We start from the raw sequence: 25,357 nt of genomic DNA on the forward strand, positions 1-25,357 counted from the left end.
GAAGACAAGGGTTTGTTTATTTCAGCTTAATGTTCCAAATCTTGTACTGAAAAAAGAAGTTAGGGAAGAAACTCAAGGCAGTAAGATGGAGACAGAAATTGAGGCAGAGGCCTTTGTTGAGTGCTGCTTATTGGTTTGTTTACCTAGGCTTGATCAGATTAGTTTCTTAAATCATCTATACCCATCTATCCAGCTATTACATCACCCACAGTTAGTTGGACCCTCCTACAATCCTCAATCAATATTACTTGGGGCTTTCTATCTATTAAGATTCCCTCTTCCCAAGTGACTGTAGCTTCTGTCAACTAACATAAAACTATCAAGCTCTAAACTATAAAATATACACTTCACATTTTATCACAAAATGGCAGATAATTTCTAGCCAAATGCTTATTTTCATTCTGTAAATTAAGCCCCTCTTGTTTCAGAATTCCTGATTGTTACTCTGTGACATTCCTTAGTTTTAAAATGTCATGAATCAATGACTCTAAATCCTCATATAAAGAAAGTTTTTTTTTTCTTTGTCTGCAACAGAGATAGAACTAATTTACTTTCAACTGTCTTGTTTCTTTAAACAGAAAAGTGAGAGGGTCTTATAATTTACTGTTTGACACCTTGAGGAGAACTTTCTTGTTTTATCCTATGTCTCTTGGTATGATGCCTATTTTAATTTCTCTTCAAATACAGTGGTTGATTTATTATTGTAAAGCTCAGAAACAAGCATATATGAAGTTGGATTACAACTCAGAAAGTAGCTTGAAAGGATATGTCGAAACCTTTATCTCTGCTTTAAACATGCATAATTTCCTGTAGTAAGGGAGAGAATGTTTCTACTCTTCCCAAGAAGATAGTTTCTCAAATGAAAACATTATCATGGGATGAACTCATCCTTCTATGGGACAGAGCACAGCAGTCTATATGCTGCTTTAATTTGGGGCTTTCAGAGAAGGTAGAACTTCTGAGCACATATAAACAGAGCATAGAACAGAAACAGGAAGGAAAAAGCTTATTAAAAAGGCAGTTGTGTAATCCAGGAGATAAATTGATGCTGATGATTGTCTAAAATTTAGATATACTGTGAAAGTAAGAGAGGATTGGGGGAGATATTTGTGAAACTTGCATTAATTATATAAAATGTTCATACCCCATAAATCATTATCAAATTTTCTTGGTCACTAGTTGCCCTTTTATACTTTTCATAAAATACTGAATTTGCCTACAGCCTATTAGACAATTGAGATATCTAACACTAAATTATTAGGAAAAATTTCCACATGTAAATACAGGTGGGAAGAAATACAATAAAAAGACATGACAAAAAAATTCCAAAGGGCATTATAGAAAAAACAAAACAAACCTAAAATAGAAATGGCAGTTTGAGAACAGTGAAGGATAGGATGTCCGGCTGAATTCCTGATGCTAGAAGATTAAACTTCAACGTTGTCGTCTAACTTGTCAAAAGTGAGGATTATTAGAAACATTTAAAAAATGTCATCTGGAAAATGGGCCTTAGGTAAATGCAAAGGAAAGACAGTTTCTTGAGATACTAGGATAATTACTTGAGGAAAAAGAAGGTAGTCATGATGCCTATTTCATCAGAACTTCCTTGTTTCCCAATACATTCCTCCCGGGATTGGTTGCTACTGATGCATTTCCAATTGAAGTATTTGAGGAATCCCTAGTTCATGTGATTTGTTTTCTTAGAGTGAGTGCTTTCTTCTAGCCTTCAATAATAGTCCTTTCAGTTATCATAATTATCACCCCTACTAATCTTATTATTTTTGTTAAAAAATATTTGTATCCATATCTGCCCCTATCAAAGTAACCTGTCTCAGTCTGTGTGCAGAATCCATTTCTAATATGTTTGTAATCTAGTAGATATCTGAACTTATTTTTCTATACCCACAGGGTATATTAACTTTTTTTGTGACAAACATATTTTAAAGTTGTCATTTAGTGGTAGTTGGCTCCACTATACTTGTGCGTAGAATTATGTGAGACCTTGAAAATAAGTACTCAAAAACAAGTAAAATTATGGAAAGCGTTAGATGCTCAAAATTAATTAGGATGAGCTGCAAAGAGGTTTCAGGATCAAGCACAATGGTGGTAAATATATGGCAGAGTGTACTAGGGTCAGTTTACTAAAAGTCACAGAATCAATTCCTAAGTCAAAACAGTCTCACATATTTTGTAAACTAAACAGAAGGTGAAGCAAAATGAGATACACAACACTGTATGACAACAAAGGTTGAGTGATGGTGTTAAGATCATATGAGGTATAGACAATAAACAAGTGCCTTTTTAGAAAATGAGGCAGGTGTGATCTTATCCATCAAAATGACTGAGAAAAAGGAGTTTCCCATATTCTGGGATGGAAAAAAAATCTCCTAGATCATTTTTAAATATATTCCTTCTATTTAGTATTACTGCTCACAAAAATAAAATAAAATGGAATAAAATAAAGTAAATCCCAGTGGCTTCATCATATGGTGTTCTGTAGAGTGCTTAAGGGATTCCAGAATTTGTAGCTCAAGGATAGCTCTAAGTACATAGCTTGCCATGGTAGAGGAAGTCCAGTATTTATTGTAGCTTTTCAACAACAATTAAGGCAAAGCAACATTGGACCCATGGCTGAAGAGACCTAAAGTCACCAGTCAGATAAAGAGTTAAGTTTAATTTAAATGCAACTGTGTCAGGCTTTTCTCTTCCCTTGCCAATGTTCCTAGCAAGGAGGCTGATATAGGGCATACTGGAATGCATGGAGGCAGGTGTGCCTGCCAATGACCTCAGCAGCTTACAGAAGGGATTCTGATCAGGGAAAGCAAAAAGAAGATTTCTATTATAAAAAGAAAGAAGGAAGATTGCCTTATATTAATAAGAAAACTTCACATCAGAGGTCTGAATATAATGATGAAATTCACAGACATTCAGCACAGGGCATGTACTGCATATATCATGTTTACAGATGAAGAGTGGGGTTGCGCAGAGTTCGGCCAAAGGGGAAAAGTTGAGAAAGCAGCTGCTATGAGTGAAGGATTGACGACGAGAAAAGATGAGGATTGAAGGCAAGTTTTCTGTGTAACTCATTATGAAATTTCCTATTCAGTTCCACTAAGCACCCCATATTAAGTAACTATCACAATCTTAACAGCTTTGGCATGCTTTTGTGGAATGAATACCGTGCAAAGGTTAACCCTAGATAGAGCCAATTATACTCAGGGTACACTTTGAATGTGGATCAAAAAAAAAAAATCACTGATTGCTACTTAATAAAGATGAGTGTTTGTGGAATTTAGCCTGAATTGACTTCAGTGGTGATTGTGGAAACATGTATTTTGTTTCCTATTAATTAGCAGATGCAAGAGTTACCAGACTTACAAAATATCTAACCAATTGTCACCATGGTGAGACTGGATAAACCCAATTTATGGGAGGAAGTCCATCTTCTCTGTATGGCCAAACCCATCCTTACTTAATTAGCACTTGATGTCAGTTTTTTGAATAAAAGGTAGACATCAACATTTTCTTACAACCATATTTAAACTACTAGAAATGAACTCATCTTCATCCATGGGAAAACATGACACTACTCCTTTTCTCCTTTGGTTTGATTAGCCGCATTCAAAGACTATGGCAGATCAAAGATTCCCAACGCTTTCAGACTGCTAATGATAGACAGGGTGTTATGCCACAAAGCTAGAACCACTAGACAATGGTAGCAGATAAGAGTTGGGAGAAGTGATTGTGGATTGTGGCATCTTGAGGCAGATGGAAGCCCCCGGTTGCCTAATCAAACCACACACCCCCACCTTGTTCTGTAAGATCTCATGAAATAATTTAATATTTCTAGTTGTAATAAATAAAAATTCACATTTTTAAATAACTTAAAATGCATTGCATTTGCACTGTTTCATGTCAAAGAAATAAAATGCCAACATTTATGGAAGCATGCTCTTATTTATTCTATATTAAATGTTTGTTTTGAAGGTTTTTATGTTTTAATGAAAAACTTCATCTACAATGTTAAACTTTTTTGAGAGGCTATTCTAGTGCATTAAATGATGAAACATATTAAAAATAACAAAAATACTATCAAAATAAAAGCTTTCTAATGAGGAAAGTGGACAGGAACAGTGTTTATATGCATTGTTTGCCAAGTAAACCAGGCTGCTTGGGTACCAAGAGGTGTGGAACTTTTGATTCTTTGTTTTTTTTTGTTTTTAATTTGTAAGAATTTCGTTGTCATTATGTAGAATTTGGACCCAGGAACGGAAGAGTCATTACGAGTCTTAATATTAAAAGCTAAGAAATCACCTCTTGTCTCCAGAGTTAGGTAGGATTTGTTTGCATAGGAAAGCAACTCAAAGAGTAGCCCTCGATCCTGGTAATCCTGCAATGGTGACAGCAATGTTGCTCCTGGCCTGTTTTGATTCTGCTTTCCTTGGCTATAACTTTGTCCTACCCCTGTTCCCACTGCGTTATTGACACAGATAAGAAGGGAAGTTGAGTGCTCGCTGTTTCCCTCACAGAGAAAGAAACAGTCTCCTTCAGAAAATTCATAAAGCATCTCTTTGAGATATTTGGAGAGCTTAATGGCCTGTGCCAAATTAGAGTTCAGCACACTGTGCTTTACTTTAAAAAAATAAATAGCATCCATTTTTCACAGGTAGTGGAAAATTGCCTTCTAGAATTAGCAGTGATTCATAAAATTATTTGTTGTTATGGTTTCATTAGTTTTAGCTCCCCATGTAGTTAGGCGTCAGTCAACTTTAAAAATCAATGCCCTAGTTAGGCAAATAAGGCAATGGAATTCAGCAATTATCAGGAAGTGCTTTTGTGTCTACCTACTGAGACTTGAAAACAACATCCAGAGAAATGGAGAAAACAGCTCAGATCATACCCCTGCTTACTGAAATAGCTCAAAACTGCATGCTAGCCCCAGAGCAATTCTGCACCTATACTGTGTACTATGCAAGCCTTTCTGTCTTTGTATATCTCAGTCACTTTATCATGTCCATATTACCTGTCCTATACTCCTGTATCAAAGACCTACTGCTATCCCCTCCCCGCACCCCGCCCCCCTGAAACCAATAGTCTTTCTGTTTTCTACGTTTCCTTCACATGCCTGTGACACTTTCTGACTGGCTTCACAAGTCAGTCCCAGAACCTCATGACAGAAGGGCAGGAGTCAGTTAATAGTGAAGTATGATATAAACAGAGAATGTTATTTTATTCTCCTTATTACACAGTTTACTGGGCAGCTTCATTCATTTTTAAGATTAATGTTACAATCATACTTATCAGTAGAGTAGAGCCTTACAAATAAATAATGCTTGTAGTTTGTAAGTATTCTAAAGTCATTTACTTCATCATACTGATACCCAAATGACACATTGATTAAAGTAACAAGGAAGGAAATTCTAATAACAAGAGCCACAAGGGCAATATAATTATATGATATGGACCTACTTAATTATGAGGCACTGAAGATATGTTGGATCTGATGAAAGTAGTAATTTATAGGTAATGATTGTACTTTTGAACTTAATACTTTGTATATTTTCAAATCTGCAGACAAATGAGAAATCAAAGTTTTATTTTCAGTTGGAACACATGTAAAGGTGAAGGAAAAAAGATAGGAACAATTTTAAAGATTTGCCCAAAGTCCAGGATTGTGTGTGTGTGTATGTGTGTGTGTGTGTGAACACGCATTTGCGCACACATCTTCCTTCTCTGCCTCTATCATTTTGGAATTACAAGCATGTGTCACTAAACCAGAAACTCTTACATGATTTCTGGGGATTCAATCAAGATCTTCAGTCCTAGAAAGCAAGCCCATTATTTGCTGAGAGTTCTGCCCAGCTCCAAAGCCATTATCACTAGCACTCCCAAAAAGAAAAATAAATTACCAAATGATTCCAGTCATTTGTTATTGTGTGCTTCATGATTCTAGTCTGCATATATTACTTTCTTAATGAAATATATGTTCTTAGAATTGTCTGGCAAGAGTTAACTGTAATTTTGAATATTTCCAATCCAGCAATTATAAATAGAACCTAGACCTCTAAACACACATTTCTGTAGAATCTACAGTGATATAACATATTTGAATATATTTAATATCTACATATGTTATTTCTGTTTTTAAATATACGTGTATTTATTTTTAAATATAAATATGGTGATTAATGTTTAGACTAGGACTTTCTACAAAAGAAAAAAAATGAAAAAACAGCTATAGCTACACAATTTACCCATTTTAAAATATGAATGTGTTAAAATAAACTGACTTAACATTTCGTTAATCAATCTTTGAAAACTGAATATTAACATTAAACACCAAGGAAATGTGAAGGAACATATAATGAATAACTAATTTTATATGTTGTTCACTATAACTGTAATGGTCAAAGAGAGGTTTATATAAGATACCAACCTTAGTATTTGTTAATATTTATATATAGGAAGACTCGAAGAGGGATCCTAAAAGTCTCTAAAAATATTTAGGAATAAAAATTAAAAATCTAATTCGGTTCTATGTACACATACAATGAAGCTCACACCAGGTACTGAGACGACAAGACAACAGTTCTTGTGAAAAATAACACTTCCTGCTTTTGCAAAGTGCACTGGGTTTGGGGGTCCTCTTGCCCTTTGCCCCCGAGCTTACCTCCACATCTTGGAATTGGTCCACTCCACATTACTTTTCCATCCATCAGAATGCATGTAATTGTTTCTGCTCCCTGTGTTTTAATAAACCCTTCTTCACAAATAACTGAAATAGAACTCCCCAATTGAAAGTTGTCTCCAAAGCGACGAGCATTGATGGGTATTCCAGGATCTGGGCATTCATTATGTCCAAATGCTTAAAAAGGAGAAGCAAAAACATTAGGAGTATAAAAAAAGAGAGGGATTTCTATAGATTTTGGGTGTGGAAAGTGACTGTTAATAATGAATGTGGTTCTTTCTTCTTGAAAACCCTTTAAATTACTTTGTAAGTTTAGAAATTTTATCTCTGATAATATATGTGCAAAATAATGAGTAATAGTTGTGAATGTTTCAACATATAATTTACACACGAAACTATAAAAAATTAAAAATAAGAATTTAAATTCTGTCTATTTGTATTCATCATTAGGCTAAACTAATATAGGAATCTGTAAGGTAATATGTTCAGATTCTAGTTAATATGACTCCTAAAAGGTTTATGTCATCTTCTTCAAAAATTCCATAACACATTTGCCAGGAATGAAAAACCATTTCCCTGGGAAGGTTACAGGAAATATTTTGGATAATCTTCATAGAATCAGGAAGAAAGGGGATGAGATAGGGGTTTTGTTGAAGGGAAACCAGAAAAGGGGATAACATTTGAAATGTAAATAAATAAAATATCCAGTAAAAAGGAGATGTTTTTAGTCAGAAAATATTGTAATTATTTTATATCTTTCCTACTAAGGAACTTAATTCTTCAAGGACCATGTTCTAAGCAAAAAGATGTGATATTATCACATTTAATAAGAGGGGCCTAATGAGTAAAATATAACCATAAAGAGGAATGTTAGACTTGAAGAAGTCATGTTGCTTATCTCTTCAGAGAAATAAAAATTTAAGGGACTGCAATGTATCTTTAGTTCTGGAATTTAAATTTCTCTCAATGGCTTCTGTATCTTTGGTCATTTTCTCATGTCTCATGATCCATGAGTCACTTCTGTATTTTTGTTGTTTCTTTAGGATGTATATTTAGCAAAAAGTAGAACTATAATAATAATCTGGTTATTCAATAAGTAATGCCTTTTTTGGAATTAACTAAAATTTTCACTAAATGAATCCATAAAACAATAAATGCATAATAAAATTTTATCTTAATATAGTATAAATAGAAGACTATTTCTGTGAGGAAAAATTATCATGGCTTATAAGCATAAGGTTTATTCATTAAGATTTTATAATTTGATACTATAATTATTCTGTATTCAAGGAACCGTTTTAAATTTTCCCTACTAATCATCATTTTATGGTTGTTCCTAATTTGTATTACTTTCTTATAATTTTTATCTTAATCTACTAAAAGATAATAAGATATATTCTAAAATACATAAGTATATTATAGGTACATTTATTTGAATAGCTGTTTTTATCTTGTAACTAAAAATAATTAACTCAAAGAACTATAAATTAAAAAATAATAAAAATTTATTTCAAGTTCAATTTTCTGGTTGTGCTGTTCTAATATACAATGTCTAAGTAGATTTGTTCAGAAAAAAATGAGCTGAAGTAGGAATTATTAAATTCATGTAATTAAATATAACTCAGAAATCAAATGGACATAATTTCTGACAGCACCACAGGCATCGAACTTAAAAGTATCATGCAATTAATACAAACTAAAATGTAATTAAACATATGCAAACACGTAATCACTAACATGCATATATATGTTTGAAGAAGTTTTGGATAAAGATCTCAATTTAGGCAATCTCTATGACACATATACCAGCTACTTGAATATAAATGGCGTGTAGACACATTTGCAAAGGACTTTCTATGTAGAAAGTTAGAGTCAAGCTGAAAGGACACTGACTGTATTCTGTATCTCATTGAAAAAAACTCAATATTACTTAGATAAGGGTGAGATGCAGGGTGAAATTCATTCTAAAGGCAGTGCTGATATCTGGAGACTAAATTCTATTGAGATAGAGCACTTTCCCATTAACCCAGAAGGTTAGATAGCATCTGAGACAAAGTGGATTATTCAAGAGAAAGCACTAAATATCAGCAGCATTCCTTGTCTTTGCTAATACACTTGCACAACACAGTATTCATATGTAAGTATCTAAAACCATGGAGTTTTCTCTTTTATGTGCTTTACCCTTCTGCAACTGTCATACAATTTTTCAGATGAATAATGTGTTTCTTTTAAAATGCAAACCTGATACATAGAACCTAATACCAAAACATATCTCAAACCTAGGAAAATATAATAAACACTGCAACATAGTACAAACATCAAATGATATAGTGCAGTAGCTAGCTTTCGATTACTGAGCTCTTGCTAGATTCATATATATGACCTGCTAAAGTTATTCAACCTATACTGATTTTTAATTTACTCTTACATTCTTGCAAATATGGTATTATAGTTATGGATACATGAAGGGAATATCTAAAAATGCAGTAGCAAGAACAAGACTTGAAATTGTGCTAAGTTTTGTTGATACTATAAAACATTGAAGTAATTTTTTTCTAATAGTCATGCAAGAGAGCTTTCCCTACTTAGTGAAATATTCTCTCCAGTAATACTATGATAACTAGAGATATTCTTTGGAATTGGAGTTGTGTGTTGCCATTAGTTGTTTAAGTTCTCTGTGAGTTTCTGAATAGCTAAAGAAAAGTAATTTTCATTTTCTTTAAACTGATAAATAAATAGTAGCAAATTCAGGCTTAAATTTAGGGTAAATTTTAATAGAAAAGCCTAGTCTATAAACTGATACGGTAAAAACATAGAAATGAATTTTCTTAAATTGGGTCTTTCGCAATGTGAAATGACACACAGAGAGTGAAATGTGGTTGACTATCAAGAAATAAAAAGCATTAATTGTTTTTGTCTTTGAAACAAGAAGGCTGATTTGCATGATAGCTTTTCAGTCCTCAACAAATATATTGCATATATGAACAAGCAAACACACAACAATAAAACCCTTACTGTTGTATGTGATGTTGAAGCCACGCCCTGACATAGAGTGGTCAGCTTGAAATTCCAGTCGCAGTATGTGGCTGTTACTAGTAAGATGGGAAGGCACCTCTGCCCCAGTAAAGGTTCCCAGAATAGGGGAATCTGGTGAGTCACCATCTTTAACAGCAAGAAAGTCAAATTGAGATTCCAGATCAAAGTCATTGAAGGAAAGGTGGATCCGGCTCCCTGGATCAGAGATTATTGTCCAGATACAATTTAAATTATTTCCATAACCTTCTGGATAATCAGGGGAAAGGACTGTTCCCATTGGTGCAGTGAAGTTAGAGAGGCAAGGAACTGGTAAAAAAGAAGAGATAAATAAAAGGTAAGCTTACAAAGAGTAAATATTAAAAGGCAATATCTAGACAGATTTTGTGATAGTCTACAATATATAATCAATAAATTGAGATCATAACAAAGAATTCAAGTTATCTTATAAAGATGAAAGGAAACAAAATTTGTGTTTTTCCTTTGCTGAAGAATGAATTCAGGATTTTGGGGAGAGCATCACATTGCTAAACTATGCATACAAACTTCATTTTGCATATAAGCAAAAGTAGACATTTCTTTACAAGAACATAAGGCTATATGCTTGGAGGAATGGAGGTGGGATTTCCCACTTTCCTCCTAACTACATAGGAGCCAGTTTTCTCTTTTTGCCTTTGCAACAGTATGTGGAACTCTCAGCTCCTCCTCCCCATGCCTGCCTGGATGCTGCCATGTTTCCCTCTCTTTGTTGGTGGTGGTGGTTTTATTTTCTTTCTTTGATTGATTTTTTTTTTTTTTTGGTTTTTATTTACTTATGTGAGTGCACTGTAACTGTCTTCGGACACACCAGAAGAGGTTATCAGATGGTTGTGAGCCACCATGTGGTTGCTGGGAATTGAACTCAGGACCTCTAGAAGAGCAGTCAATGTTCTTAACCACTGAGCCATCTCTCCAGCCTAGTTTCCCATCATAATAATAATGGACTGAACCTCTGACCTGTGAGCCAGCCCCAATTAAATGTTGTTTTTATAAGAGTAGCCTGGTCATGGTGTCTCCTTACAGCAATGGAAACCTTAACAAAGACATGACAATTCTTATTTTGTAGACTTTTTCAGCTAGAACTCATTCCCAGGCAGAATAGAAATATTTTGTAATTGCTGCTGCCTTTGCCTTCTGAGACAGAGACTCCAGGCAGGAATCACTCAGTGATACCCCACTCAGTGACACTTGATTTTTCCACTTGTCCTATCTGTGTTAGAGTATTCTACAACTCTCCTTTCTGCACTTACAAGAAAATTTCACAAGTACTCATGAAACACTAAGGTTAATACAATGATTGAAAAAAGAATCATTTTTGAGAATTATCTCAGAGTTAGAATTCTAAAGCTTTTAGAAAATCAGTAATGGTGCTTAAATGGATTTTATCCCTTCCATGCTATTATAGTTTATGACACAAATATGGAGACAGGTTAATATATATATATATATATATATATATATATATATATATATATATAATGGGTAACAGCTGTAACTGTTGCCAAGTCTAGAAGGAGAAGTAAACATGGCTAATCTACATAGTCTTATGCCCTTTTTTCTTTCTGAAGTTTTAAGCATCTGATTGAAGTTTGGGAAGCTGAGGAGGCTAAGAAAGAAAAATCAATCAAACAAACAAACAAACAAACAAACAGATGAACAAAATACTTATAGGAAATCAATATTGAAATATTGATATTGTTTCTTTCCTTGCTCCAAAATATCTTCATCAAAACTCAGTTCATATATGTGCCAAATTCTCTCTCTCTCCTCTCTCTCCTCTCTTTCCTCTCTCTCTCTCTCTCTCTCTCTCTCTCTCTCTCTCTCTCTCTCTCTCTCTCTCTCTCTCTCCCTTTCCCTCTTTCCCGCTCCCTCTTCTTCTCCCTCTCCTCTCTCTCTCTCATATACAGAGTATGCACATATAAAGTATGTTTAAACTCTCTATATAGGACATATATAAGCTATATAAACATATATTTGCATGTGGGGTTTGTTTGTATGTATAGTTTTGAGACAGTTTCTCAGGATATAGATCAAGATGACTTAGGGTTATTCATTTTCCTGCTTTCGTCCAAGTATTTAAGTTAGAGACACCACTACAATTAGCTCATTATAAATAATATATGAACATTTAAATCTATTACACATAATTATACTCATCATTTAAACCTGCAAAATCATTCTTTTCTGTCTACATACAACTGTAAGTTAACATTTAAAATTGTATTCTAAAATATAATTCAGTTTTGACTGTCTTTTGATTATTAACATGTGATATTTTAATGAGTTTATAAGAATATTAAGTTGAAGGCTCAAAATAGTATTCAGAATTCAAGGAATATCAATTTGTAGTGAAATATAATACACAGAACCCTACAAGCAAAAAATACTGTGATAATTTATTCTCTTTAGTTTCATAAGGAAATGACACCTTATTGTTTTACTTTCTTCTACTTGTAGTAAAATTAAAGAGTTGAAGTTTCCTCATATGATTATATATACATCTATATGCATATATATATGCTTATTCACTTTATTTGAAGAATCCACTTATGAATTATGATTATATTTCGGTAGTTTTTTTTTTTTTTTGGTTTTTCGAGACATGGTTTCTCTGTATAGCCCTGGCTGTCCTTCAACTCACTTTTTAGACCAGGTTGGCCTCAAACTCAGAAATCTGCCTGCCTCTGCTTCCCAAGTGCTGGGATTAAAGGTGTGCACCACCATGGCCCGGCATGTTTCTGTAGTCTTAAATCACAATACCCATGTGGTAGTTTGAATGAAAGTTGTCCTCATAGATTGAATGCTTTGTCCCAGTTAACAGAGGTGTGAGAAGGATTAGGAGATCTAATCTTGTTGGACTTGGTGTGGTTTTGCTGATGAGGTGTGTCATCAGGTGCGGCACTTGAGATTTCAATAGTCTATGCTTGGCCCAGTGATCTCTATGTCTGCCTGCTACCTGTAAACCACTATGTAAAGCTCTAATCTACTACTCTAAGGCCATGCCTGTCTGTTTCCTGTCTTGATGACCATAGAGCAAACCTCTAAATCAGCAAACAAGCCTCCAATTAAATGCTTTCTTTTGCCAGACTTGGCTTGTTCAGAGTGTCTCTTCACAGCAATAGAACAGTAACTAGGACAACCTTAAAAGCAGAGTTCCAAATTTATTATTATTATTATTTAAAAGTTCAATATTAATGTATTTGAATTTACTAGTTAAAATAATCTTTTGGTTACCTGTATTTCATTCTATACTAAGAGAACTTACATTGCATGTAATTTCATATTTTCTTTAAAATATTTTGAATTTTTACTATTTGGAATAATATTAGATGCAATAAACTTACAGCCTTTGGGCTCAGCCACATCTTAGGCCAGTCTAATTTGAATGAATTTGCTTTTCTTCTCCTCAATCTTTGAAATCATATTTAAAAACAGATTTCATATTTGAGAAGAAAAGACTATTTAAAAAGGTCTACCATCTCATTTTTTTGTGATACTAAGCCTTACTATACAGTCCATTACAGGTAAAATACAAAGACTTCCTCTCTTCTTTTCCAAATGCAGGGATTTGCCTTGTACATAGTATGTTCTGACCCTTTCTACTTTCATTTATTCTTTAGGAATTTTATATATGTGTACAATATAATATGATTCCCTTGTCTCTTCTTTTCCCCCTCCCATGTTCCCAGGGATCCATCTCCAACATGCCCATCTTAAAGCTTTATGTCCTATTTTTTCTTTTCATCACTCTCTGTCTCTGTCTATCTCTAATTTTTGACTCTGTCACTCTGACTCTTTGTGTCTGTCTTTCATTAGTCACTAAGTCTAATTAGTGCTTCCCATATGTATATGGGTATAAGGATATTCAATAAAGTATGAACAATGTACAAGTGGCTAATCTCCACAAAGAAGAGCTGTCAGCTGCTTTTAGTTCCTCAGGAGTGGGACCTTGTGAGCTTCTGGATCATTCATGCTGGGATACGGACTGTTTTGATCTTGGACATGTTTTGTAAGGTAACCATGGATGCTGTGAGTTTATCATTGCAATAACCAAATCCTATCTGGAGGGAAGTACTGCATAGAACTCCTCCCTATCTTCTTCATCATCTACACTTTTAATCCCTATCTCTACATAGTTAAATTATTCCATTTTCCTGTCAATTCCATTCACATCTGGAATATGCACAGACTACTGCCCTCTCTCATACTCAACTGAATCTTGGAAACTTTAATTCTATAACCATTGTAACAAAATGATTGCTAAATTAGTAAAGGAAAAAGGTGTGTGGTGTCTTTTACTATAAATCATTATTTTCAAATTGACCTAAGTTCATATTGCTACACATGATCCACACACAGTCCAAGCTCACAAACCACACAGAACTTCAAGAAAATGTGTAGATTTAATAATGTACATTGTATCTACTGTTTTATAGGTGCAATGCAATTTTTAGGTAACATTATCTTGTGCACTGTCACATGCCTAGAAAATTGCTTTTAATTGTTTCATTAAAATTGCAATTTAGTTATATATGATTCATAAATTAATATAATATATTCATAGAAAAAAATTCCAGAAGGTGTTCTTTTGTTAAATTTAATATAATTATCTTTACTCTTTACCTGGATTTACGTAAGAATTTTATCTATGTAGTCCTGGCTTATTCATCAACATCTATTCAGACAAATGCATTTAAAATTAACCATTGCCTGCACATAAAACATTCGATGCACTATTTTATCACTTACTGAATTATTGGGCTTAGTTGAAAATAGTTAAAGATGTTAGTTGAAAACAGTTAAAGATATCCAGTGGTGGCACATGCCTATAATTCCAGCACGCAGGAGAATCACTGCAAATGAGAGGCTACTGAGAACTATGGAGTACATGCCAAGCTAGCCAGGGGGGCTGTACTGGTTGGTTTTCTGTGTCAACTTGACACAGGCTGAAGTTATTACAGAGAAAGGGGCTTCAGTTGAGGAAATGCCTATATGAGATACAGGTGTAAGGCATTTTCTAAATTAGTGCTCAAGTGGCGAGGGCCTAACCCATTGTGGGTGGTGCCATCCCTGGGCTGGTAGTCCTGGGTTCTATAAGAAAGCAAGCTGAGCAAGCCAGGGGATTAAGTCAGTAAGTAACATCCCTCCATGGCCTCTGCATCAGTTCCTGTTTCCTGACCTGCTTGAGCTCCAGTTCTTACTTCCTTTGGTGATGAACAGCAATATGGAAATGTAAGATGAATAAATCCTTTCCTCCCCAACTTGCTTCTTGGTCATGATGTTTGTGCAGGAATAGAAACCCTGACTAAGACAGGCATGAGACCCCATTTCAAACAAAACAAAATATTTACTAGGTATTCATGAATTTTTCAAATTGCCTTTAGGGAATGAAAGTCACATCATTTTTATTTTATTATGTATTATAGCATCTGACAAAATATTGTCAATTGCTTTTTTCATTTTTGGGCTGGGGTGTAGCTCAAAAAAGAGCACTTATCTAGCAGAGCCAAAGCCCTGGATGAGATCTCTTGCACCAAATGTTTTCTTTCATTGTTGTTGTGATTTATCAAATAATAGGTTTTCCATTATGAAACCAATATTATCTTTCTGGAAGAATGCTTAGAATAAAAGATCATCAATTAAAATGTTTTAAGTACTTCCAAGCTTTATATGGCATAAACAGATGAAAATCAGCTCCCCTAATGTATTTTATTCTTTCTGAAATAGAACTGAACAGGTGACCTTCATTATGAATAACTGCCCTTCTCCTCACAGTTCCTTAGAAGTGGATCTGTGCATTTTTCCTCTGAAAGATATTGAAATTCAATAATGACTATTTACTTGACCATAAAAGTATATTAATAACCTTCATGTTCAGTTCGTATTAAGTTGAAAAATTAATGTATTTTGTAATCCTAACATTTTATACAAAATAAACAATAATGGATTTTATGCTGTGAACTCTATGCCTTACCATGAATACCTTCATTCAAAAATAAATAATGGCATTTACATAAAAGAGAAGCCTTAAATATTTTCATAATTATGATTACTAATAAGCATTTTTATCTTGTGAAAATAAATGTGCTTATTAGAATTAGCTATGATATCTAATTTCCATAAGAAATGTGTCATATATAAAGCACAAAATGCTACCCACTGGTTAGAAGAATGCATATACATATACATATACATATATATATATATATATATATATATATATATTGCAATTACCAAGTGAACTCTGTTAACTTTGTTTAAATCTGTAATGAATTTTATAATTCAGCATAAGCACATGTGTTAAAGATAGTATCACAAAGTGCTCCTCATTCAAAAATAATTACTTGGTTCCAGCTCTTTGCAATTAATTACAAAAGCAATTATATGCAAGGACAGGGTAACATATGCCATCTAGAAGCAAAGCATTTGGTACTCACAGATACAGATGGGTATATTTGCAGACCATTGGTTATTCTCTTGACAAACAATGGATTTCTCTCCAATTAATTCAAACCCAAACTGGCATTCAAACCTTAAAACATCACGATTAGAAAAACCATCGCCTTCTCTAATTCCATATAATGGTGTGCCAGGATCGCCACAGCTTTCCTTCTCAATTTCTGGAAAATAAAAGACAAAACTTAACTTTTAGGGTTGCATAGTATGATACCTGCATTATATGTGCTCAGTATACACGTTTAGTGTGATGATGCTTGAGAGCAGGAGGATGGGGTTTCCATTTTCAATTTTATTCCTGTTGTGCCACTATTGTGAACTGGATTTGATAGTGTTCTTTGGGGATAAACTGATGCATTCAAATAGATACTTGCATTGCTTTCCTTTACTAGGGAAGCATCTGGAGTTATTATAACTAATTAGGGTGACAGAGGTTAGTACTTTAGCAGAAGAATATGACCAGATTTAGAATTTTTCGTTGTTATTACAGATACATATATACACGCAGAAATATAATCATATACATTTCCTCCAAATCCTCAACTTTTTCTTATCATTTGTGGATTATACACGAAATTATGGTCAGAGAATGAGAAAGTATTATCCACCTTCTGTTTAAAATAAGTTGCTGCTCTAGCCATGGTCCAAGACAGGGTCCCAATGCCTGTCTGCTGACTGGTATCACCTGAAACTCTAGTCACAGGGAATCTGATCATTTCCTCCAGGCTCTACAGGCACCAGGCACACACATAGCACACATATATGCATACAAAAAAAGCATTAATACATATAAAATAAAATGTTTTTTTTTTAAGTGTAGAAAGAAAACTTAAACTTTTTAAATTAAAAAAAAATAGTATATCTCTGAGAGGCCCTACAAGCAGCTGACTGAATGGACTGAAGTGAAGGATGCCTGTGGTTGACTTAGGGAAAGGCTGAAAGATGCTGAGGAGGAGGGTAACCCCATAGAAGACCAGCAGTCTCAACTAACAAGGACCTCTGAGATCTTTGTGACGCTGAGCCAACAACCAGGCAGCATACACTAGCTGGTCTGAGACCTCCAACACATATAAAGCAGAGGACTGTCTGTTCTGGCTTCAGTGGGAGAATATGTGCCTAACCCTGCATGAGGCCCCAGAAAGTGGGAAGGCCTGACAGATGNGTACTCTTGGTGACAGGGAGAGGAGAAATGGGATAAGGAATTGTGGAAGGGCTAATTGTGGGTGGGTAATGACTGGACTGTAAAAAAATAAAAGTAATAAGAACAAATCAAAAACAACAAAAATAACAAAAACTGTATAGAATCTCCTGCACCAAACATTTGCACACCCAACAATGACTAATTTTTCTGGAATTTATCTGTTGTACATTTTTCAGTGCTTTTTATCCAAGATTTTATACTTATAAAATATGTAAGAACAGAAACATTTGAGTCTTTGAATATGTAAAAATATTTCCCATGAACTACCTTTTTTTCTATAAGTAGCATACAATATATTGAGTTTTACTATGTTTTTATTGTGATTTAAAGCCTTCTTTCTTTCTTTTTATGGTTTTTAAAATTAGATACTATTTATATCTCAAATGTTGTCCCCTTTCCTGGTTTCCCCTCAAAAAACCCCTATCTCCTCTCCCCTCCCCCTGCTCACCAACCCACCCACACCTGCTTCCTGGCTCTGGCATTCCCCTACACTGGGGCATAGAGCCTTCACAGGATCAAGGGCCTCTCCTCTCACTGATGACCAGGTAGGCCATCCTCTGCTACATATGCAGTTAGAGCCCGTGAGTGAGTCACACTCTTTGGTTGGTGGTTTAGTTCCTGGGAGCTTTGGGGATACTGGTTAGTTCACATTGTTGTTCTTCCTATGGGGCTGTTAACCCTTTCAGCTCCTTGGGTCCTTTCTCTAGCTCCTTCATTGGGGACTCTGTGCTTAGTCCAGGCTGCGAGGATCCACCTCTGTATCTGTCAGACATTGGTGAAGCCTCTCCAGAGACAGCTATAACAAGCTTCTGTCAGCAAGCACTTGTTGGCATCCACAAAAGTGTCTGGGTTTGGTGATTGTGGGGCACTCTCTGGATGGTCATTACTTCAGACTCTGCTCCACATTTTGTCTCTGTAACTCCTTCCATGGGTATTTTGTTCTCCCTTCTAAGAAGGATTGAAGTTTCCAGACTTTTTCTTCTTCTTGAATTTCATGTGGTTTGTGAATTGTATCTTGTGTGTTCTGAGCTTCTGGGTTAGTATCCACTTATCAGTGAGTACATACCATGTGTGTTTTGTGATTGGGTTACCTCACTCAGGATGATATTTTCAAGTTCCTTAATTTGCCTAAGAGTTTCATAAATTCATTCTTTTTAATAGCTGAGTACTAAGTCATTGTGTATATGTACCACATTTCTGTATTCATTAGACGCCAAAGAACCAAATGACCCTATTAAAAATGGGGAACAGAGCTAAACAAAGAATTCTCAACTGAGAAATACTGAATGGCTGAAAACCACCTAAAGAAATGTTCATATTCTTAGTAATCAGGGAAAGGCAAATCAAAACAACCCTGAGATTCCACATCACACCAGTCAGAATGGCTAAGATCAAAACTCAGGTGACAGCAGATGCTGGCAAGGTTCTAGAGAAAGAGGAACACTCCTCCATTGCTAGTGGAATTGCAAGCTGGTACAACCACTCTGGAAATCAGTTTTGTGGTTCCTCAGAATATTGGACATAGTACTACCTGAAGACCTACAAATACCACTCCTGGGCATATACCCAGAATATGCTCCAACATGTAATAAGGACACATGCTCCACTGTGTTCATAACAGCCTTATTTATAATAGCCAGAAGCTGGAAAGAACCCAGATGTCCCTCGACAGAGGAATTCTTATTAAGGATAAAGACTTATTTCTTAACCAAAGAATTCTAGAGTTGTCCTTGCAAAGCGTTAAGTCCTTAGAAGAAACCTCTTCTAAACCACCAAAGTCCACAGGAGATTTCAATTACTGCCATCTCTGTGGATTCCTTTTCTTCCATTTTTGTATCCATTTTTGATATCAAATAAAGAAGTTAGTAGTTTCATAGTTACAGAAGGAGATAATGACTATTTGAATATTAGAACTTTCAAAATCCACCATATGAGCCTGTATAGATTATATGTATCAATTAAATATTAATTAAATTATATGAAGGATTATTCTTATATGGAACTGGTTTCGTTTTATTTTTATGAACAGTAAGAGAGACTTCTATATATTAGAAGTGATGCTAAGAGGTTAAAAGAATAGCAGAACTGTTACATGGTTTTACCTAGTACTATGATAAATTGTCAAAAACCTTCATATGTTTTTCTGGTGATTACAGTACACACCTGTCCTCTCATCACTTCAGAGGCAGAGGCAAAAAAGAATCAGCTTACAGTTTTCATGGGCTAAACAGTAAGTTTGAGACCAGTCTCTGCTGTATATGATACCATCCACAAACCAAAACCCCAACAAAATCATTCTAATTCTTAACAATGTTTATTTGTGCTTATTAGACATTATTGCTTATACTTGTTAAGTTTTACAATTATATTAGCCTGCTCAAAGGATTAGTTCAAATATCTTTGACAATTTTCCATCAATTCTACTGTTTTAATTTAGTTTAGATATATTTCTTTATAGTTCTACCTTTGTTTCTTTTAGATCATTTTTATTTCTACATTTGTGAAGAAATATTATAGAGTATTTACTCATATTTTTAGCTCTTATGATTTTGTAAAAGTAAAATAAGTTGCCTCTCAATTTTCTTCTACATACTGCTTTGAATAAAAAAATGTATTATTCCTTCTAAATACTCTATTTCCATTTTTATTTAATATTTTATGTGTAATTGGGACTTCAAATTTTTCAGTTGGCATTTCTTTATATTTGTTGTTTTGTTATTATTCATTCTTTGAGAGTATCATTTAATATGTGTTGGTTAAATTTACTGCTTTCCCCAATTCTTCTCATACTGTACTCTATTTCCCCCAAACAACTTTGTGTCTAATTTTTGTTTTATCTCTCAAGACCAATTTGTACTGCTGAAGGATTCTTGTATGTATGTTCTTCTATTTAGAGAGTGATGGGCTTACCAGGGCCGAAAGTCTTAGAGAAAACTGTTTCCACACCTCCCTGTAGCTAACAATTGCTAATAGGTCAACAGCTACATGTCAAACTGTGTGACCAGCACCCATTTTTATGCTAGGAACAGGGTTGGATTTGGCATCTACAGTTTGCTGGTCAAACCACGGAAAGTTTATATCTTGAGGTGGCCTGTTATATCCAGAAGATAGTGTCTTTTTGTTGTCATCCAATGCCTTTGGCTTCTACATTCTTTATTATGCAATGATCTCTGAGCCTTGGGAAGAATGAACTGTATATGTGTTCTTTTTAAGACTGGGCTTTCTGATGTCCCTGATATTCCGTACCTTGGCCAGTTGTGAGTCACTGTGTTAACCACAATCTACCACAATTACAGGCTTCTCAGATTAGGAGTCTAATCATCAATGGATTAGAGATCCATTGATGTACAGGTATAACAATTTATCTTTAAAAAACAAAATAATATTCAGTCTATTTAGTAGAATAATAGTACTTGGTTGCCCCCAGAGTCTATGGCCTCTCTAGCCATGTAGTATTTAACCAAGAAAAGAGAAAGTTATGCATTTCATTTTGTGGTGTGATAGTTAGTTCCAATAAATAAGAGGTTGATTACTCCTGTGATACAACTGTACCATAATATCAGGAAGGGTTCCCAGCTGGGTCCAACTGATATTTATATTTGACTTTTCTCCTCAGGTCACTTCATAGCAACTTCCAGAAATATGAAAGATAGTCAGTAGAGATGAAAGTTCCAGGTCTGTAAAAACTTGATTTTTTTTTCATGTTGTATGTTACAATTATGTAATTTTTTCGAGAAAAATGCCTGCCGTCAAGTTTTGGACAATAGTAAACAATGATAGCAATAATAAGTATTGTTTGGAGATATATTTCTATTCATTTCTAATACTATTTTATTTCATTCAATGTATGTTTGTTTAGGAATAATGTTAAATGAATCAATAGTTTGCTTTTTATTTCATCATAGTCAAACTTTTTAATGTGCCTAATTATTTTGTATGGTTACACTGATAACACTTAACATAAATATATCAATGTTCAACATTGAATGTATATGTTAGAATATTTCATTAAGGTTAGAGAAAGTTTCCTTCAGATATTTCAAAAGATTATTTTATTGTTCTTTGGACACTTTAATGTGACAAGTAGTATGCAAAAGATTGGGGATACATTAGTGAATAATGATTACTCCTCTCTGAAGTCACCACCCCCCTGAACATTCATATAATCATAAAGCAATAAATAAATCCTATGAGTTGAAAAGGACTACCAGGAAACAAGAGCACAGAAAAGCTTATGACTGGGGAGGCGGTGAATGAGACATGCAAAGCTTCACTACTGTTACACCTTCTATTGAGATGGTTTACTTGAGAAACGTAGATCATTATTTATCTAATAATATCTTTAGAACTAACTCAATGTCTCATGGGAACTATGTCAGTGCTCCCAAAGACATAGCCAATTCCTACTAAGCCACATTTTAAAATTTTCTATTATCTCATACATTACCAAATTATGAAGCAAAATTTTTGTATATCAACCACTTGAGAGAAAAAAAAAAACACATCGAAACTACATACAAACCATAGTGACATACATTTAAAACCTGAAGAAATCTGTGTCCATCTAAAGGATTCATTATACCTACTGTTTAAACATAGTCCAGAGTTTAAAAGCAAATTTGTTACTTCATTCTCTTGGATCTTATAAGCCTTGTGTATTTCTGTATCTATCCATATACATTATGTATACATATAAATATACATTGTATGGATATGTATTTTGTATATATTTTTATGTAAGTCACATATGTGTATTATGTATATATTCATACATAATATATTCACATGTATTCATACATATATAAATATAAATGCACTTCATTATCATTTTTTATTTAGACATTCATTTTATGAGTATAATTTTACCTTTACATTTTACTTGACTATACATATAGCTCAAGAAAGTGAGTTCTTAGACAACATATATCCACTTATGACCTATTATGTAATAAATAAATGATGGTGTATAAATGGAAAGTTAGCATATAAAAAGACATGAGGTTATTACTAAAAAGAACTCAAAAATGGGACAGTTATATAGAACATGTATAGAAATCATATAATGATTATATTTACTATAACTTTTGAATTATCTAAACCTTGTAGAAAATTTGCAGTTGAAGAATATGAGTTCTAGACTCTTCTATTAATTCATATTTTACCATATGTTTTATATTCTCTATGGTGGTAATGCAGACAAACTCACAAGAACACATCATTGCAAGGATCCTGTGCTATCTAGCATTCTGTAGACATAATTGTAGAGCTGCTCATGTTGACTGACTTGAGTTGGTAATCTAAAAGACAGTTTAATGTGGTACTTCTGATTCCTTCTCCCTTGTTCTTCTCTAGGAATGGTTATGTTAGAGTGTGAAGCCAAGATTATATCAAGCATTCATCTCTATATAGTTGCCCTCTGAATATCAGGTGGGATATCTCTATTTCTATCTCTATTTATATATGTGTGTGTGTGTATTTGTGTGTGTGTATATATATATAAATTTTCCTTAAGCCCTGAACATGCTTAACTAGTGTATTAACTTCCCTTCATTTGCTGTAATAAAACAATGAATAAATCAACTTTAGTATGATAGGGTTTATTTCATCTTCCAAGCCTCTGATCACAGTATATCCTTGGGAATCTACTCTCATCTGCTTTATGTTATTGTAATAAGCACCATAATGGACAGCATTATGGGAATAAAAAGTTTATCATCATGAATAGTAAGGGCGGGAGTAAAAAGGAACATGGAAAGAGGAACTAAAGCAGAACTACAAGGGGATGATATTGGCTTACTCCCTGTGGCTAGCTCAGCTCACATTCATATACAATCCAGGACAAGGAGCTCAGGGGAGGCACCATTGACAGTGGGTTTTGCATTTCTACCTCACTAATTAAGAAAATATCCTGTAGACCCACCAATATGCCAATAAGATGGAGACAATCCTTCTACTGAATTTCCTATCTTCCAAGTGACTCCAATTTGGGTCAAGTTGACAAAATAAAATGCCCCACAGACAAGCTCACAGAACAATAATATGGGGACAATTTTTTCAAATGAGGTTCTTTCAAGTGCAACAAATGTAAAAAGCCACACACTTCACAGCAATATACCACTTGTTTTATTCAGGATATGCTATACCGATAAAATATAATGTACCACAGGAAAAAAACTCAAAACAAGAAGAATTTAAATCCTCTTCCAATGCTTCTAGGTTTTATTATCTCATAACAATTTCATCTCAGAGTTTCAAAACAACTGGGATTTATTTCATTAAAAAATGGTCTTTCTACAAGAAGTCATGTAAGTATCCTTGAATTATTTGCAACTAAATTAGTAAGACACAAAGTGAATATCCAGTCCCCATAATGATAGGCCGGCACCATAGGGTAGCACCTGTTTGTCTTCCTTTCCTTCCACATTTTGAAGGCAGAGAAAAAAGGCAGAATGTAAGCAATGGACAGGGGGTGGAAAAGGATACAGGAGAGGGGTAAGGGAGGGAGAGGGGAGAGAGAGAGAGAGAGAGAGAGAGAGAGAGAGAGAGAGAGAGAGAGAGAGAGAAAGGCCTAAAATGAGGTTGTGAGGTCAGAGGCAACATGAGAACATTCTGAATATAGTATATTGAAAGCAATATTGGAAACAGTTTTAAATGCCCAAGGCTGAAATTTTTAGAAATGGTTCTTTCAACACATTTTTTTTTAAAATTTTCTAGTCACCAAGTTAACTTTGATCCTTGATGACTAAAGTAATGTACTCCAGCTCTAAATTCAATCGGATTTCCTAAGAAACTCATCAGACCTCAAGGTGACATAGAACCACACATTGATCCTACTCCAACTTGACAACAGTTGACATAGTAATTCAAATGTTTCACAGAGAAGCCACATAGGTTAAAAGCAACTGATCTCTAAAAGTTCCAGTTTTGCTGATTCTTAACATTAAGAAGTCTCTTGGGAACCTCATTACCTCAGCAGCTGGCCTGCAGAGGTTGAGAAATACAAAACTACACAGCTAGAAGAGACCTTGTGAGTTCATCTACATTCTCCTTTCCAGTATCTCAGAAAAAGGTGACCTCAGTCAACATTTAAAGAGACAGAGAAGGAAATCCATAACCGGTGGGGGAAAGGTAACACAGTGTGTGTATGTATGTGTGTGTGCTATGTGTGTGAAATAATATAAGCACAAGTTGGTTTACATTCATGATGAAAACATCTGCATTATTTTTTGCATTTTAAAAAATTTATTAGGTATTTTCTTCATTAACATTTCCAATGCTATCCCAAAAGTCCCTCATTCCTCACCCCACTGTGATCCATCCAATAACTGACTGTGAGCATCCACTTCTGTGTTTGCTAGGACCGGGCATAGCCTCACAAGAGACAGCTTTATCAGGGTTCTTTCAGCAAAATCTTGCAAGTGTATAAAATGGTGTCAGCATTTGGAGGCTGATTATGGGATGGATCCCTGGTTATGGCAGTCTCTAGATAGTCCATCCTTTCTTCTCAGCTCCAAACATTGTCTCTGTAACTCCTTCCATGGGTGTTTTGTTCTCAATTCTAAGGGGCAAAGTGTCTTCATTTTTCTTGAGTTTCATGTTTCAAGATACAAATTGTATCTTGTATCTTGGGTATTCTAAGTTTCTGGGCTAATATCCACTTATCAGTGAGAATATATCTCATGAGTTCATTTGTGATTGGGTTACCTCACTCAGGATGATGCCCTCCATGTCCATCCATTTGCCTAGAGAATTTCATAAATTCATTCTCCTTAATAGCTGAGTAGTACACCATTATATAAATGTACCACATTTTCTGTATCCATTCCTCTGTTGAGGGGCATCTGGGTGCTTTCCAGCTTCTGGCTATTATAAATAAGGCTGCTATGAACATAGTGGAGCATGTGTCCTTCTTACCAGTTGGAACATCTTCTGGATATATG

The 25,357-nt window shown here is 34.5% G+C and overlaps 1 protein-coding gene across 6 annotated transcripts in view; it reads right to left on the minus strand.

Annotated features, from left to right (window-relative positions):
- The window catches only part of Csmd3 (CUB and Sushi multiple domains 3), a 1,196,994-nt gene that overhangs the window by 434,059 nt on the left and 737,578 nt on the right, over nucleotides 1–25,357 (minus strand). For all 6 annotated transcript variants that reach the window (XM_029469822.1, XM_021183659.2, XM_029469819.1 and 3 more), the window contains 3 exons: nucleotides 16,198–16,380; nucleotides 9,704–10,030; nucleotides 6,671–6,865 (listed from right to left, as the gene is read on the minus strand). In XM_029469822.1, coding sequence (XP_029325682.1) covers nucleotides 6,671–6,865; nucleotides 9,704–10,030; nucleotides 16,198–16,380 — 705 coding nt within the window. The remainder of the gene's footprint in view (nucleotides 1–6,670; nucleotides 6,866–9,703; nucleotides 10,031–16,197; nucleotides 16,381–25,357) is intronic.

This window comes from Mus caroli, chromosome 15 (assembly GCF_900094665.2).
Source record: "Mus caroli chromosome 15, CAROLI_EIJ_v1.1, whole genome shotgun sequence".
NCBI lineage: Eukaryota > Metazoa > Chordata > Mammalia > Rodentia > Muridae > Mus > Mus caroli.